Source organism: Petromyzon marinus, chromosome 45 (assembly GCF_048934315.1).
Source record: "Petromyzon marinus isolate PM22_M1 ecotype Great Lakes invasive population chromosome 45, UKy_Petmar_22M1.pri1.0, whole genome shotgun sequence".
In the NCBI taxonomy this organism is placed as follows: domain Eukaryota; kingdom Metazoa; phylum Chordata; class Hyperoartia; order Petromyzontiformes; family Petromyzontidae; genus Petromyzon; species Petromyzon marinus.
The window spans coordinates 4,445,819-4,459,833 of record NC_133711.1 but is presented as its reverse complement, the minus strand read 5'-3'; the positions used below and the strand labels follow the sequence as shown (position 1 = coordinate 4,459,833).

The 14,015-nt window shown below is 45.8% G+C and overlaps 1 protein-coding gene and 1 long non-coding RNA gene across 2 annotated transcripts in view; both read right to left on the bottom strand.

Moving 5' to 3' along the window:
- The window catches only part of LOC142930910 (uncharacterized), a 559,094-nt gene that overhangs the window by 72,311 nt on the left and 472,768 nt on the right, over window positions 1-14,015 (bottom strand). The gene's annotated exons all lie outside the window — the stretch shown is intronic.
- LOC116952070 (uncharacterized) overlaps window positions 1-14,015 on the bottom strand; it is a 73,212-nt gene that overhangs the window by 30,066 nt on the left and 29,131 nt on the right. Inside the window, exons 5-7 of the mRNA XM_032971099.2 lie at window positions 12,360-12,585; window positions 8,610-8,765; window positions 3,808-3,882 (exon numbers count right to left, since the gene is read on the bottom strand). Of these exons, the coding sequence (XP_032826990.2) occupies window positions 3,808-3,882; window positions 8,610-8,765; window positions 12,360-12,585 (457 nt within the window). The remainder of the gene's footprint in view (window positions 1-3,807; window positions 3,883-8,609; window positions 8,766-12,359; window positions 12,586-14,015) is intronic.

The following is a 14,015-nucleotide window of genomic DNA, read 5'->3' as shown; positions in this document are numbered from 1 at the left end:
TCCGTGGTGAGGAGCCAAGAATTAATCCTTGTTAATGGGTCAGTTGGTAATTTATGCGGTTAGAAGTACAGCCCCAGCACAATATTACAGAGAAAAATTATGAACACTCTTAAAAACGATGGATTATTCACTCGGTCGTTGCGATGTTTCCACAATCACGGATGGTTCAATGGCTTGAGGTTTTTAGGCTTTGTTAATGACCCGTGTGTGTGTGTGTGTTGAATGGTGTGAGTGGTGAAAGAGTAGGCCAATGTTCGGAATCGATTCTTTGCGTCAAGCAGACGTCTGGTTTGTGTGTAGTGGGGGGCAGTGTATCATACGTATCAGTTGATTCTTCTTTCAGTAGTTGGTTCGGACTCGACGGACGTTGGCGAACGAGTAGATGCGTTGTTGTAGCTGAGATGACCGCCTGGTAGACGGCGTTAGAAGCACGCCCGCAGCGGCGCGCTGGTGCTGATGGCACGCTGGTGGCGCGCGCTTCCTCTCCTTGAAGACGCGCGAACGCGCCCGTGCTGGTTCGCTGATAGCAGTTTCTCTCCACTGCTGGCTGAGCTGCTGCACGCTCTTGCTTGGCGTTGCTGGCCGCGCTCTTTCTCCTTGAAGATGCGCGAACGCGCCCGTGCTGATTCGCTGACAGCAGTTTCCTCCACTGCTGGATGAGCTACGCCGGCGCGCGCTCTTTCCGCTGCTGTAGTATCTGACGCTGCTGTAGTATCTGACGCTGCGCTCGCGAGCGACAGGTCAAGTTTTTCTTCTGCTGAGTTGAGTTGAGATGAGTCTTCTTCTGTTGAGCTGAGTTGAGATGAGTCTTCTTCTGTTGAGCTGAGTTGAGATGAGTCTTCTTCTGTTGAGCTGCCCCCGAGGGCTGATGAGTTGGCCCCGAGGGCTGATGAGCTGATTTCAATGCTGAAACGGCTCCTTTTTATGCCAAAAATCTCTCCCCTTCTCGGCTCCCCCTCACGAGGTGGAGCTATCTTTGATCTGATCGTATGTCGGTGGGGGGGGGTTCGTGTGTCGGTGGTGGGGGGGGGTTCGGGTGTCAGTGTGTATGTTTGTGTGTGTGTCATTTATGACATGGCCCTGTTCGGGGTCTTTCCTCAAGCCATAAACATCAAGACAACAGACACCTCGATTCATCTTGGTGGCGTCTGGTTGTCTAATCCCTCCACCCAGAGAGAGGGGCGGGTTCCCCCCCCCTTTTCCGTACGCGTTCCGACGCACAAAGAAATGGTTAAGATTTTTTTTTAAGTTTAACATTTCACATCACAGTTGGTATCTTATCATACACAGTTATGATCCTGCTTGTGATTCATAGTATTTGATTTATTTCCAAGTGAAGATGCTCTTCCGAGCGTATGCATTTTATCACGTTCTGCAGGGAAAGACAAAGGTGGCCGGGAGCACCTCTTTCTTTATACTTTCGACTTATATTTCTCAAATACCATTTGGTCCCATGTTCGCCACGACTCGTGTTTGTAACTACGTCCTCCCGACACCTCTCGGTTTACCGAGGTTCGAAATGTTATGATGGAATTATTAAAAAGAAAAATAATTTTCATCCTGAGTTTAAGAGGTCCGTTTCCAGATTGTTGGAATCCATATCCCTTGGTTCTGTAAGGTTCTATAATGGAATATCGTTTAAGGTTAACACATTATTGTTAATGTTATTTTGCAATTTCTTTAAAACTTGTTTGTCTGGTTGCCGTGTGTGGGGTGGGGTGTGTCTCCTCATCAAACACGGCTGGCTTTTCCAGATGGCCCCTTGTGATAAGGTGTAATTCCTGCTTCTCCGCGCTGTGAGAGAGACAAAGATGGTCGGGGTTGCTTGGGATATTGTTTAAACTCTTTCGTAAGTTTGCCCGTTCGCCTCATTCCTTCTCGATAACCTTTGATGTGACTCGGTATTTTGTCTCCAAGCTTTGTTTTAACAGTAAAAGTATTAAAGGTGAAAATCATTTGATAGCGAATTAATTATTGGATAATAATTCACTGATGTATCTGGTGGCCTGGTCTTGATTGGAGTGAGCGCGATGACCGCTAACTTTAGCTCATTCTTGTTATTGCATTTTAAATTTGAACCGTTGTTTAAAAAAAATAGTTGAACCCGTGGGCGTCCTCATTTCTGGCTTGCGGGAGGGCTTCCCTCTGCTTGACCTCCCTTAGGGCACATCAAACTCTTGTTCATCTGGAGATCTTCGCAGATAGCTGCTAACATCCTCGCCTCGAGAGTTTTATTATTTCTTTATTTATTAATAGCCTGTTTATGGCCGACACCTGTTTTTTTTGTGTGCCTGGCTTACGGGTTTTATTAATTATTTTGTTTCGTTTGTAAAAAAAAAAATATGATATATATAACGGCAAATATTATTGTTAATATCAATTTTGGAAAAGGCTCATATACAACACCCTCATCCAGCGGTGCATTGACAAGAAGAGAGGTAAATTGTTATGAATGAACGATGACATGATCCGAAAAGCGGCGCGCTCGCGCCTCTGAATTAAAGCGTCGACGGTGTGGATGCCTCGCGGCAGGGACGGAGAATCTGTTTGTCGTCTCCGACCAAAGAGATGAGACACTCTTGCCAAAAACTGGCTTTGAAGCGGTGGAAAAATGTCCAAATGACTAAAAAAAAAAAACGACACGCAATGAAAGCCTGATGGGAGCGCTTTCCAAACAAAGTACTCTTTTCGCACGAAGGAGCCACTGGTACGCAACATCGTACCCCGAGACCGTGGTCTATTTTGTCAAAAAAGATAACGTGACCTTTTTGCTAGATCGATATGGTGCTCGCGCGCCTTTTTATTTTGATACACTTTTGCGAAGCATCTTTTATTTTTTGCTGCAAAGAGAAACAAAAACATGCCAACTGGACACGTGGGGAAATAATCCACGTCCATTCCCATTATCCTGCCATTTATCAAAAGTGAACTGGGAAATGTTAAAAGTGGTTCCCTTCATGGTCACGCTAAAATGTAAAATCCACTTTTGGTCATCCTTAGTTCACTGGCCGTCACGTGAAATATTTGGTGGGTTTAAGTGATGGGAGTTGACGGTATATGGTGGAGGGCTGGCCTGGTCATGGCTGCAGAGGCTAAGAATCCATTTATTTTGTACCACGATCCATTTTTACCAAGCGGTTGAGCGAGCCGCTTGGTAAACGCGGCGGTGCATAGGGCAGACCCGTGGAGCGGTCCAGATATAAACTCGCCACTGATGTGAACCGTGGCCGGCGAGAGCGACTTTCAAGTTGGCGGGGTTCTTTGCGCAGCGCGTAAACCACCGAGCCTCCGCTTTGCCCCCCACCCCCGCACCCCACCTCATTCATCGTGCCGAGTTCGACAAATCATTCCTTTTTTCTTCGAGCCACGAATTGCCCTTTGATCAACCGAGTGATAATTGCACGGCAATTACCTTGTTACGCTGATTCAAATGCATCGCGCAATCGGAAAGCTGTGAGTTTCAAATCCCGGTTGGGGGTTTTACTCAGCCCATCATCCCTCTGGGATCAATAAAAAAGCAATTTATCGGGAAATCAATCATAGGCATCCTGTGACAGAATCGCCGCCTGCCATAGAAATGTGGCATTTCCATCAACGGGCTCAGGGCAGTAAGTGGGAGATGAGCCACCGCCTCGATGCACATATGATCAGTAAAATCGCTTGATCGATCTTGTGCTGACATGACAACAGGGAATATAATACAATGAGGCTTAATTAAGTGCCCCCCCCCCCCACCGAGTTGATTTTGTATGTTAGCATAGGCATCGTGTTTTCCAGAAATACCCAGGATGTAATGCTTGGCCGTACCTGCTGAAATAGTTTGAACGCGGTGTTGGGCGGTTCACGTGGGGTCCATCCACACAGCGCCGTTTGTTCTGCGAGCTGAAAAAACAAAGTTCACAACCTGGTCGGCTTGCGCGAGCAACACAAAAAAACCTTCTTGATGCTTGAAAAAACAAATCTCGCAAACATTTATTTTATTAATTTGCTCGCTATTACATTTATATCCGCCCCGTTTCTTTTTCTTGTCCGCGTGCCCGCGCGTTCTACGCTGCACAAGAGGCGCGTGTATCTCATGTCCAGTAACAACAGAGAGCCACATAATTTATACAACAAAAAAAACACAAACATCTACCGCGGTATGTTACTAAATGAGCATCGGCGAGTAAATACAGAAAACGCGTAACGGGTCCTTATTTTTGCCTGAACAGCTGTTCCTGCTAACCTTAATGTGTCACACGCCCTGCATGGAATGCCATGTATGTCAGCGTCGCATTTAATAGAAGGGAGGGAAGCACAACGGTTAGTGCACCGCACTATGGATCTGAGTTCATTTCCCGGCCACGGCTGTAATGCTGGCGACCAATATCTGAACTGTTGCTGAGCACCGCCTTCACCACTCTGCACTGATTTATGTTGGTGAAGTATGGTCAAACAACCCCTATGACTGGCATGGGGAAGCCTCCTCCAGCAGTGGAGTGACACAGGGCTGCACACGTGCCACAGACTATAACGATTCCTGCAGCAATTGCCATGGACTATTAAATTATTAATTATCTTGAATGGGATTCTGCCATAGAAGTACCATTCAGTAGCATGCCATTGAATTGAATAGAGATGCCATGAACACTTTAAATGAATGGATGTTATGTGGACAATGAATAGGTTAGACATACTCATTCATTTCAATGGCAATGTCTGTTATCTACAATAAAATGAATGGGATTCTTTAACATCCTAAGGATCGTCCAACATAATGCCATTTAGTTTAATCATCATAATCTATCCATAACCACAATGGTTGTGGCGGGACTGCTGATTCTTCAGTCTTCAACTCTCTCTACTTTTGCCTGTCCGTCTGTCAGTCCTTGTCAGTTGTTGTGCCGGTTTATCAGTCCACCTTATCAAACACCCATTCAGTTGAATAGAGGCATACTATTGACTGTTCCGAAAAGTAAGTGGAACATATTACTATCAAGGGATGATGATGATGATGATTGATGGAAGAGACTGGTAATGGAATGTCAGCCAAGACAGGGAACATTCCCGGGAGGATGATCACTGGGGAGATGGAGCCATGCGATCAGCACACGCGCAAGAGAACGATGGTTCGTTACACCAGGAGACTGTGTGGGATTCTGTGAGATGGCGATAGTGTCTGCTGATGATCAAGTTGGTCTTTAAGGCTTATATAAATAATAAAGAGGTGTATGTGCAATAACGGGAACACTGAAATATACCAAGCGTTAGGTCAACGCAATTTTACTGTGCGTCACTGTGTGTTACGCAGATACACAATCATTTACGAATAATATGTATTACATGAGCATCTTTGTACTTGTGTCCAAAAGAGAATCACCCGAGTTCATGCTCAGTACTCCTTACGGGGTATCATCATGTGTACGCGCATACAATTAATTAATTTACAGAAAATGTGCTTAGTCGCATGGTGTGCTGTCTTAAGCCCCCCCCCCACCACCACCTGTGCAGACAGTGGCCAACACCGATAAACACTATTCCGTCATGGATTCACGGAATCCCAAAAGAGTGTTCGTCTCAAACCAAACCTCATTGACACACCAAGACAGATCGGAGCGTGGTGGCAGCAAAAACACAATTGTACTCAGCCCGAGCTCTGGATGCTCTGATACGTGCATTGTCTTTGTCCTGTTCACCTCTTGGCGTTCTCTCGTCCGACACTGGCAGTGAGACAAGGCCATTAAGAAGGCTGTCCCTGGTGTAGGCCAATCCGTTCCAAAGACAATGCCTATATGATCAGAATTAGTTTGCATGTTCACTACAAGTACCGTGTGTGGTTAATGCAGACCTGATTCCTTGCAAAACGTATCTATTTAGTGTTTGAACATATTAACACCTGCTGTATTGCTAGAAGGGATAAAAACCTATTCGTATTTTTCATACTTTCAGACTGGCAAAAAATGTCCCATGATATAGCTGCTCACCCCGAGTCATAAATGCTCTGATACGTGCATTGTCTGTGTACCGTTGCACTTTGGCGTTCTCTGGTCCGACACTGGTGTAGTCAGACTAGGCCATTAAGAAGACGGACCCAGGTGTAGGCCAATCCGTTTCAAAGACAATGCATATATTAACAAAATTCGTTTGCATGTTCAATACAAGTACCAATGCAGACTTGATTCCTTGCAAAGGGTAAAGCCTATTATTAGTTTGGATACATTATACTGTGACAGTAATGTGGGGGGGAGGGGGCAGGACAATACTGAGTCAAACATCAATCGTTCGTGTGTAGAATAGTTGTGTTATTTGTAGGACATGTGCAACACCTTGATGTACAATTCGCTAGGATGGGAAATACGAGACTAACTTGACTGTTTCTCCATCGATTGACTGTGCCCCCCCCCCCCCCCCTTACAAACAGAAGCTTAAGGATTTCCAAAAGAGTTCGGTAATATTTCGATTGGGTGAGAAGGGAAAATACAATCCTGTGAAGTATAGCAACAGCGAGAACACGAGTATTAATTTAAAAAGGCCAGAGTGGTAAAGAGGTGGCAGGGTGGGGTGACTTAAGAGATCCGAATGCCAAGGTGGCATCGCGGATATCCTGGCTTTGATTCTGGGCAGCTACACAGGGTGAAGCCAGGTTCTCAAGTGTCAATTGAGGGATCTAAGCCCAGTCACCAATGACTGCACCACACAAACAAACAACAACAACAACGACAAAAAAACCCCATCACATAAAATTTTTGTTCTCAATTTAATTCGCCTAAATCCCAGCTTTGAAAATGAAGAGCATCGGTTCGACGGTCGTGTGACGAGCATCACTCCTCGTGACCCGGCATGTGGGAAGTGCTCCTCCCTATTGTGCGGACCAGAGGTCACTTGATCTAAGAACGTAGTTCTGTGATATATCTTTCCACATACCGTTCATGACATGGAGGCAGGGTGGGGGGGGGGGGTGCACTAGTCTGCAAAAGTTCAAAATTAATTATACCTCCGATATCCAATAAGTATGGTTGGCTACATATGGAAGGAAAGAAGTTCAACATATGTACGTTTTGTCTCATGACATGACCCAGATTGCGCAATCACAATAACATGTGGTGACAAGACTTTTAATTAATATTTTTTTTTATCAAACTTACGTCCCTTTCCGATGAGTGAAAGGAGGCACACATCTCCTGTATACATTCCGAGGCTAGATGTGAACATTCCACATTCCCTGGGCAGGGCTGAGTAAATTCATAGGACAAGCCCTGCAAGCTCATTGTAGATGTTGAATTTTGCACGCAGTTATTGTTCTATACATAAGCACATTTGAATTATTTAGGCATTGGTTGAAATAACTTGGATGACCGCATAAATTTCCATTGAGTCAATTGCCTTTTCATAGTCTGCAAAGGCTACAAGAATAATAACAATATTTAATATCAACTGGTGAGTTCAACTAATGTTTCTGCCTGCATTGTCCAACAGTGTGTCCAGATCCTGGCACCAGTGAGCCACAACTGTGTGCTGTTGGTGTCATGTCTTGAAAATGAACGACTGTACATTCATAACTCTTGATGAATAAATGTACAAAATGAATGCATGTGCATTCATAACTCTTGTTGCAGAGAACAGCCTAAAATCACGATGCTAATGGCACACCTTTCTCCTTATTTGCCCTGGAAACCGAGTTTGCGCATGTCACTCAAACCCACAAGTTAAATATCAGAGCTGGAAAACGCCAAATCGAGTGGAATACAGAATTCACGCAAACTCCAAATATTCAGGCATCGTCAGGGTCGGGATCAAACCCATGACCTCCTGTATACCGGGTGAGGTAGTTAACATCTCTCCATCACAGCGCCCCTCACATGTGGCTGCCAGGATTGGAACCCATGATAACAGCAGAGCTGGTTTAGCGATCTGATGTGTACTGGCTCCCTGGGTGAGGTTTCTAAGATTCCAAAGCACCACGGAGGTTGGTCTTAACGAGGGGCCCAAAGGGCTTTGACCAAAATTTAGTTCTCGTGTATCACAGGGAGGGATTGTGCCACTGACTCCACGTCACCGAAATCTGCCAGAACTTCCCTCTGGCAAAAAGAATGGGAAAAAAAAATCAAGCGACAAAGCTGTTGAACGGAGCTCCCGTTTGATTCCAATTCCAAATGGCTCGCATGGCGGAGCCTAAACAGACTCAAGAGTGGCTTTTGACAGATGCAACTCTCTCATCAAATCATAGGTGGGGGGGAGGGGTATTCCACACAACCCCGACACCAATGTGTGCTTGCCGGGAGAAGTAAACCATGGATCATCTCCTGAGATGCCCTGCAGCAACCGAAAAGCACTCCTCAAGACTTGGCAATGCCGAGACCTCAAGCGGTGGCCTGTGCAGAATTATGGGAAATGATCGTCTAGAGGTTGAACAGGAGACGCTATGAAGAAGACGATTGTGGTGTCTGCGTTCGTGGGCACATTTTCTGAGGTAATTTCGTCAAAACCTTTGGGCCCTCATCACGACCAACCCTCACAAGCACCTTGCCACCTTGAACTTCCCGCGGATTTAATCCCACCAAAACCAGAATTTGCGGGAAACTGGGCTGCGGCAAGGTCAAAGAAGGTTCTCGCAAATGTACGCCCCGCACCTTGTCATCTGGGTCCTTGTCTCCTGCCAACATCGCCGTGGTCAAAAGGGAGTTGATGTCGCTCATGTCTTGCTCCGACACCATGTTGCTCCTTTTGCCGAGGAATTTGTTTGCCGGTGCGGGCGCCGGAGAATCCATTTGGCTCGGTGCAGACAGCTGACAAAGACACGGCAAAGGCAGAAGAGCAATGAAGGTGTAACTACGACATCAAGTAAGAATTATCATGCGTAGAGCGTAGATTACGTCGTGTAATGCATCTGCCCTTGGTAGTATTTAAATGAGCGATAATAATGGTAGTACTTGCGCCAGGGCGCGCTCAGCAAGTAGTACGCTCGTAGCACATGAAGAAACCACGGGGCTCGCATAGCGGCTCTGCCTGGTAAGGGCGCGACTCGGGCAGCCGTGCTGGGATAACGAGGCAGGTCCTCTCAGCGCCGACGATGAGCACGGTTGCCTACGTACTGTGCAAAAGAAGTTCAACATACATTCGTTGCAGCACTGGTTTGTGCCCCCCGCGTTTTGATCAATTTGTCCCGTATTCAATGGTGTACGTCTCTATTGGCAACACACATACTTATACTAAAGTTTAATCTATATTGGAATGTGTATTTTTTTTCTTTAAGTTAACATGCCAACCCTGTTACGGATAGATAGACAGATGGATAGACAGACGGAGGTATGGAGATAATCCATAAACATTTTCAACCTTTGTTGAAAAGCGTAAAAATAAAACCGTTAAGTGCACAGCATCTTGTTCCAGAGCTCAGCGGAGGCTGCTACTTGTATTATTTATCATAGCAATCAGACAGAGTTAATAAACGCAACACATTTGTCTCCACAGGCCTTGTGTAAAACTCTGGTTACAAACGATTGGTGCTATGTAAAAGCAGGCCAACACTGAACACTGAATTTGACACGGCACAATACACGACATAATCGCTAAACAAGTGGTGCATAGCAACAAAACACACGGCTGTCTCAAGGAAATGTTTGAACTGTTGTAAGTACGATTTACAATTGTGGCTAACCTTAAGAAAAGAAAACATTCCAGATTCAGAAGTCACTGATTCAATCTGAGGAATAACATTTAATTACAAGGTTGGACGTTTTACGAGAAGGACTGAAGCAATATTATTCCACGTTGTGTTCCGGTTCCGTTTATAAAGAAAAACCTCATGAATTCTCAAGAGTTATTATTATTTTTTTTGCAATAACATCTTGGATGCGTATGTTTGGCCAATTCCTTTAAAAAAATAATGTTGTGCATGTGGGAGGCAACCGGATTAGCCGAATGAAACCCATGCGTATGACAAGATGACACACAAACATCTGCACAGATTAGCTTTCCAAACCCGCTTGCTATACTGCTGCCTCACGGCCACCTCGTTTGCTTGGCAGGTATGGAAGTGTCACAACTTTGTGTGATCCACCAACCCTTGCCTCCAAAGTTCAGGGTGTACCCAAATAGAAGTAATTTTCATTTAGAATTTTAGTGAAATGAGTGGGCAAAACAAAAAAGTTCAAATCTGGACATATGGAAGAATTGCTTCTACCGCTGGGTGAAAACTCGCTGCGTGTCGTTTGCGGTTTGCATTGTGCGAGTAGGGTTTGTGTTCGTCCAATGAAACCGATTCTCTAGATATGGAACATCTCGCAAGTGCAGAATGCCAAGTCTTGCTCACGTAAATAATCTCTATTTTATAAAGTGATTTTCATATTGAAGTATCTCAAAGAGCTGTACACGAAAGTAAAACCCCACTCACGAGTACAGATACAATCTAAGCAAAATATAAACTTTTAATAACAATATCAATGGCTACACTCGAAATTCAAATAAAATTAGGAACCATGATAAAAGCAAACAATAATAAACTAATGGACCGAGGAAGGGGATTCCACAATCGTGGAGCCTGGCAGCAGAAGGCTCTGTCTCCCATAGAACATCAACAACAACAACACAGTCTTGTCTTTGGAACGATGACTAGACCAGAAGCAGCTGAAGTCAGTTTTTCGCAGCGGTGTGTATGACGCGTGAGCAGATCGGTGGCGAGATATTTAAGAGCTGGCCCATTCAAGGCCATGTACGCGAGAAGCAGAATCCTGAAGTCGACTCTGTACTTCACAGGGAGCCAGTGCAGGGATGACAGAATCGGAGTGATATGGTCAAACAATTTAGATCTGGTTAAAACCCGGAAAGATGAGTTTTTAATATATTGTAATATATTTAAAACACTTCTCGAAATGCTAAAAACTATTTTTTATTTTACCATGTGTAGTTCTGCACAACGTGGTGGATGGACAGCGCGCACGCCGGTGAGCGTGAGCACGGTGTGTGTTGGCAGGGCGGAGGAACTAGGGCAAGGGTCACGGAGGACCCCATCTGGAGGCCCGTGGAACCTGCTAGAGGGTTCGAGAAGGAAGGCGCGGTCAGGGCGGAGCCGGGCAGCGCTGGGAGCATAAAAGGAGCTGAGAGCGGGAGCTCGAGGCTGCCGGTTCTGGGAGTGGCCTCGTCTCGTCGTCCCTGTTGTCTCGTCGCCGTTGTTGCTAAACGTCTCCGCTAGATATCGCGCTACGAAGGAGAGTAGTTGGCGATCTCAGTCAGTGCCGTCAGTGTTAGACGGCTCGTGTTGTGTACAGGCTAGGTTGAGCTACTGTGGAGAGTGTGTGGACAAGACCGTGGAAGTTGTTTATAAAGAAGGTGCCTTCTACAAATCTTGCCTCCGTCTCACTGACACTAGACATGTGTAAGGCCCCACTGAGCTGTACAGCTCATTTTCAGAAGCGACTTGGACATAAATGATAGTTCAGTGAAGTGGCTTATCATGTGGAAATTTATAGCAGTCAAATACTCTAAACGCACGTTGCTTCTAAATGTGGAGAGAAAAATCAGAGGACTCGAATAAAAATCCACGCGACCACGGGGAGAACATGCAAACTCCAAATATACAGGCATCAGGGTCTGGATAGAACCCACGACCTCCTGTATACCAGATGAGTTAGTTAACATCTTTCCACCGTGGTGCCCCTGAATATTTCATAGCACATTCAATAAAACTGATCCAGGTTCAGAGTTTTCATAACATCCCGCACCACGTGATCTCCCACCAGCCGGCCAGGCGGTTCAGCGGCAGCGCGCGAGTGGCTCACGATTCCGGAGCCGCGAGCGGGGGGGGGGTTATTTCCTGGTTGGGGGTTAACTCAGCCTCATCATCCCAACAGTGGTTGACCTATGGAGAGACTCGCCCTCGCCATAGGAATGTGGAAATTCTGTCACTGGCCCAGGACAGTTAACTGTCTAACTGTAGATAAGCACCGTCTTCAAGCTATTTAAATGATTTTCCTGCTATAAATGTCCACATGATAAGCCACTTTGTTGAGCTATCATTTGTGGCCAGGTCGCTTCTGAAAAATAAGTTCATTCCTCAATCGGCTTTGCCTGGTAGGATGGGGATGGTTTAGTTTCATTTGTATGCGTTTGGGAGATTTGTTTATTTTTCTTGTACTGTGCACTACAATCGCGTTTTGTATTGTTTGTTGTTGTAACGTTCTTACCCGCCCCTACTGGACATCTGTGAAAAAGAGCTTTATAGACCATCAGATTCCTCCAGAATGAATAAATATTACGATTCTGACTAATGCTCGTTTGAGCAGGAAATCACTTGGACTTTTCATTCGCCAACCCTCGCCCCCAAGGTGCCGTGTCACAGGCGGCGTGCATCGCCATCCGCCGGCTCTACGCAACCACGGTACCGCGTGAGCAGCGGGAGACGTGTGCGGCTCCTGTGCCGACTTGTCGCTTGAGCTGGCACTGTCTGTGGCGAAGGCAGGGATGGTGGTGGCGGCGGCGGTGGCGGTGGTGGCAGCCGCCTGAGAGAGGGGACGGTGGGGCCGGGCTGTCGAACCGTGCCGTGGAACTCCGAGCGATGGCGATCGTAGCCTTGTATGCTCCTGCATTTGTTCGTCCAGGTATGCCGTCCTGTGTGGATATCATCATCAAGGCCAGTTTAATACGTAGGCTTTCGCGACAAATATCCATAATATAGGGAGTTTTTTTTGGGAAGATCGCGTAAATATAAATTTGTTGTTAAATCCGCCACCACCCGACACAGCCAATTAGTAAGGTTTGCCACGTAAACAAAACATGCCAAATCGTTACTAGTTCTGCACAACGTGGTGTTGGAGAGTAAACCCAATTGAACTAGTAATTAATTATATTGACGCGATCTGACCCAAAAAAAAAAACCCTCTGTTACAGATCATCATCGTCGTCATCAGCCAACGATCAATCCACTGTTGGATGAATGCTTCTCCAAGTCGTCGGCATGGACACGTGTGCGCAAATCGAGGTGGCGGCGTCATACAGCTCCACCACAACGCGCCTCTTGCATGTAGGTCATCCGCCTTGTAGGTGATCTAATCAGGTAACCGATGAATGGGAATATATATCTACGATTAAATAACCATCAAGGAAATAGCTGGGTGACTCAGAGGTTGGAGCTCGAGGCGGGCTCGGGATGAAAATGGAGGAAAGTACAATGGGAAAAAGCCAATAGCCAAAGTGATATCCTCCCAAAAAAAGTTCGTGGCGACACTTATTTTCTTTAAACAGCTCTGAGCCAGTGGTTTAAATTCTATGTCCCTATGACCCGGGGCGGTGCCAAGATTTTGACTTTGGGGGGGTTGCTGACTTCAATATTCTGAGATATCCAGTGTATGTTTTCCAATGGGCGCCACAAATGTATAAAACACATTTTATTGGATTTGAACGCGGAGTTTATTAATAGGCCGGAGCCGCTGATGTGGCTAATAAGTTCGATAATAAGTTTGCAGCAGCCGGATATCCGGTTATCCCGATTACCGACTTTCCAAAAATTTCAGGGGGGGCTAAGCCCCACCCCCCAGCCCCCCTGTGGCTCCGCCCCTGCCTATGACAAAGGCCAGTTTATTGATCGTAGTGAGATTTTAACTCGCAACGTGAGTGGCCTGCTCTAATTGCTGGTGCCATCTCACCAGATTAGTAATGTGTAATATACATTCTTGATTTGAAGCTTTCGTGACTGCAGGAATCCATACTCTTTGGTTCTTTCGGTAAAGTCACGTAGGTATGACGCTTGTGTTGCGCCCGAAACGTCGTGATTTATTTTATTTTATACCTACGTGACTTTACCGAAATAACCAACGAGTATGTAATATACATGTCAAACCATACCACTATAGACTAATGGAAATATGATTTTTTCCGTCCTTCTACTTATAACTGAAGACTGAAAAGCGGTGCAAGGATGAGAACACACACACACACAATCTGCAAAGATCCCACTTTCCAAACAGTTTTGTCTTTGTGGCCAGGGTGTGACCTGATCTGAAGAGAGGTCAAACACATCTAATGAAACGTTACGGACAGGT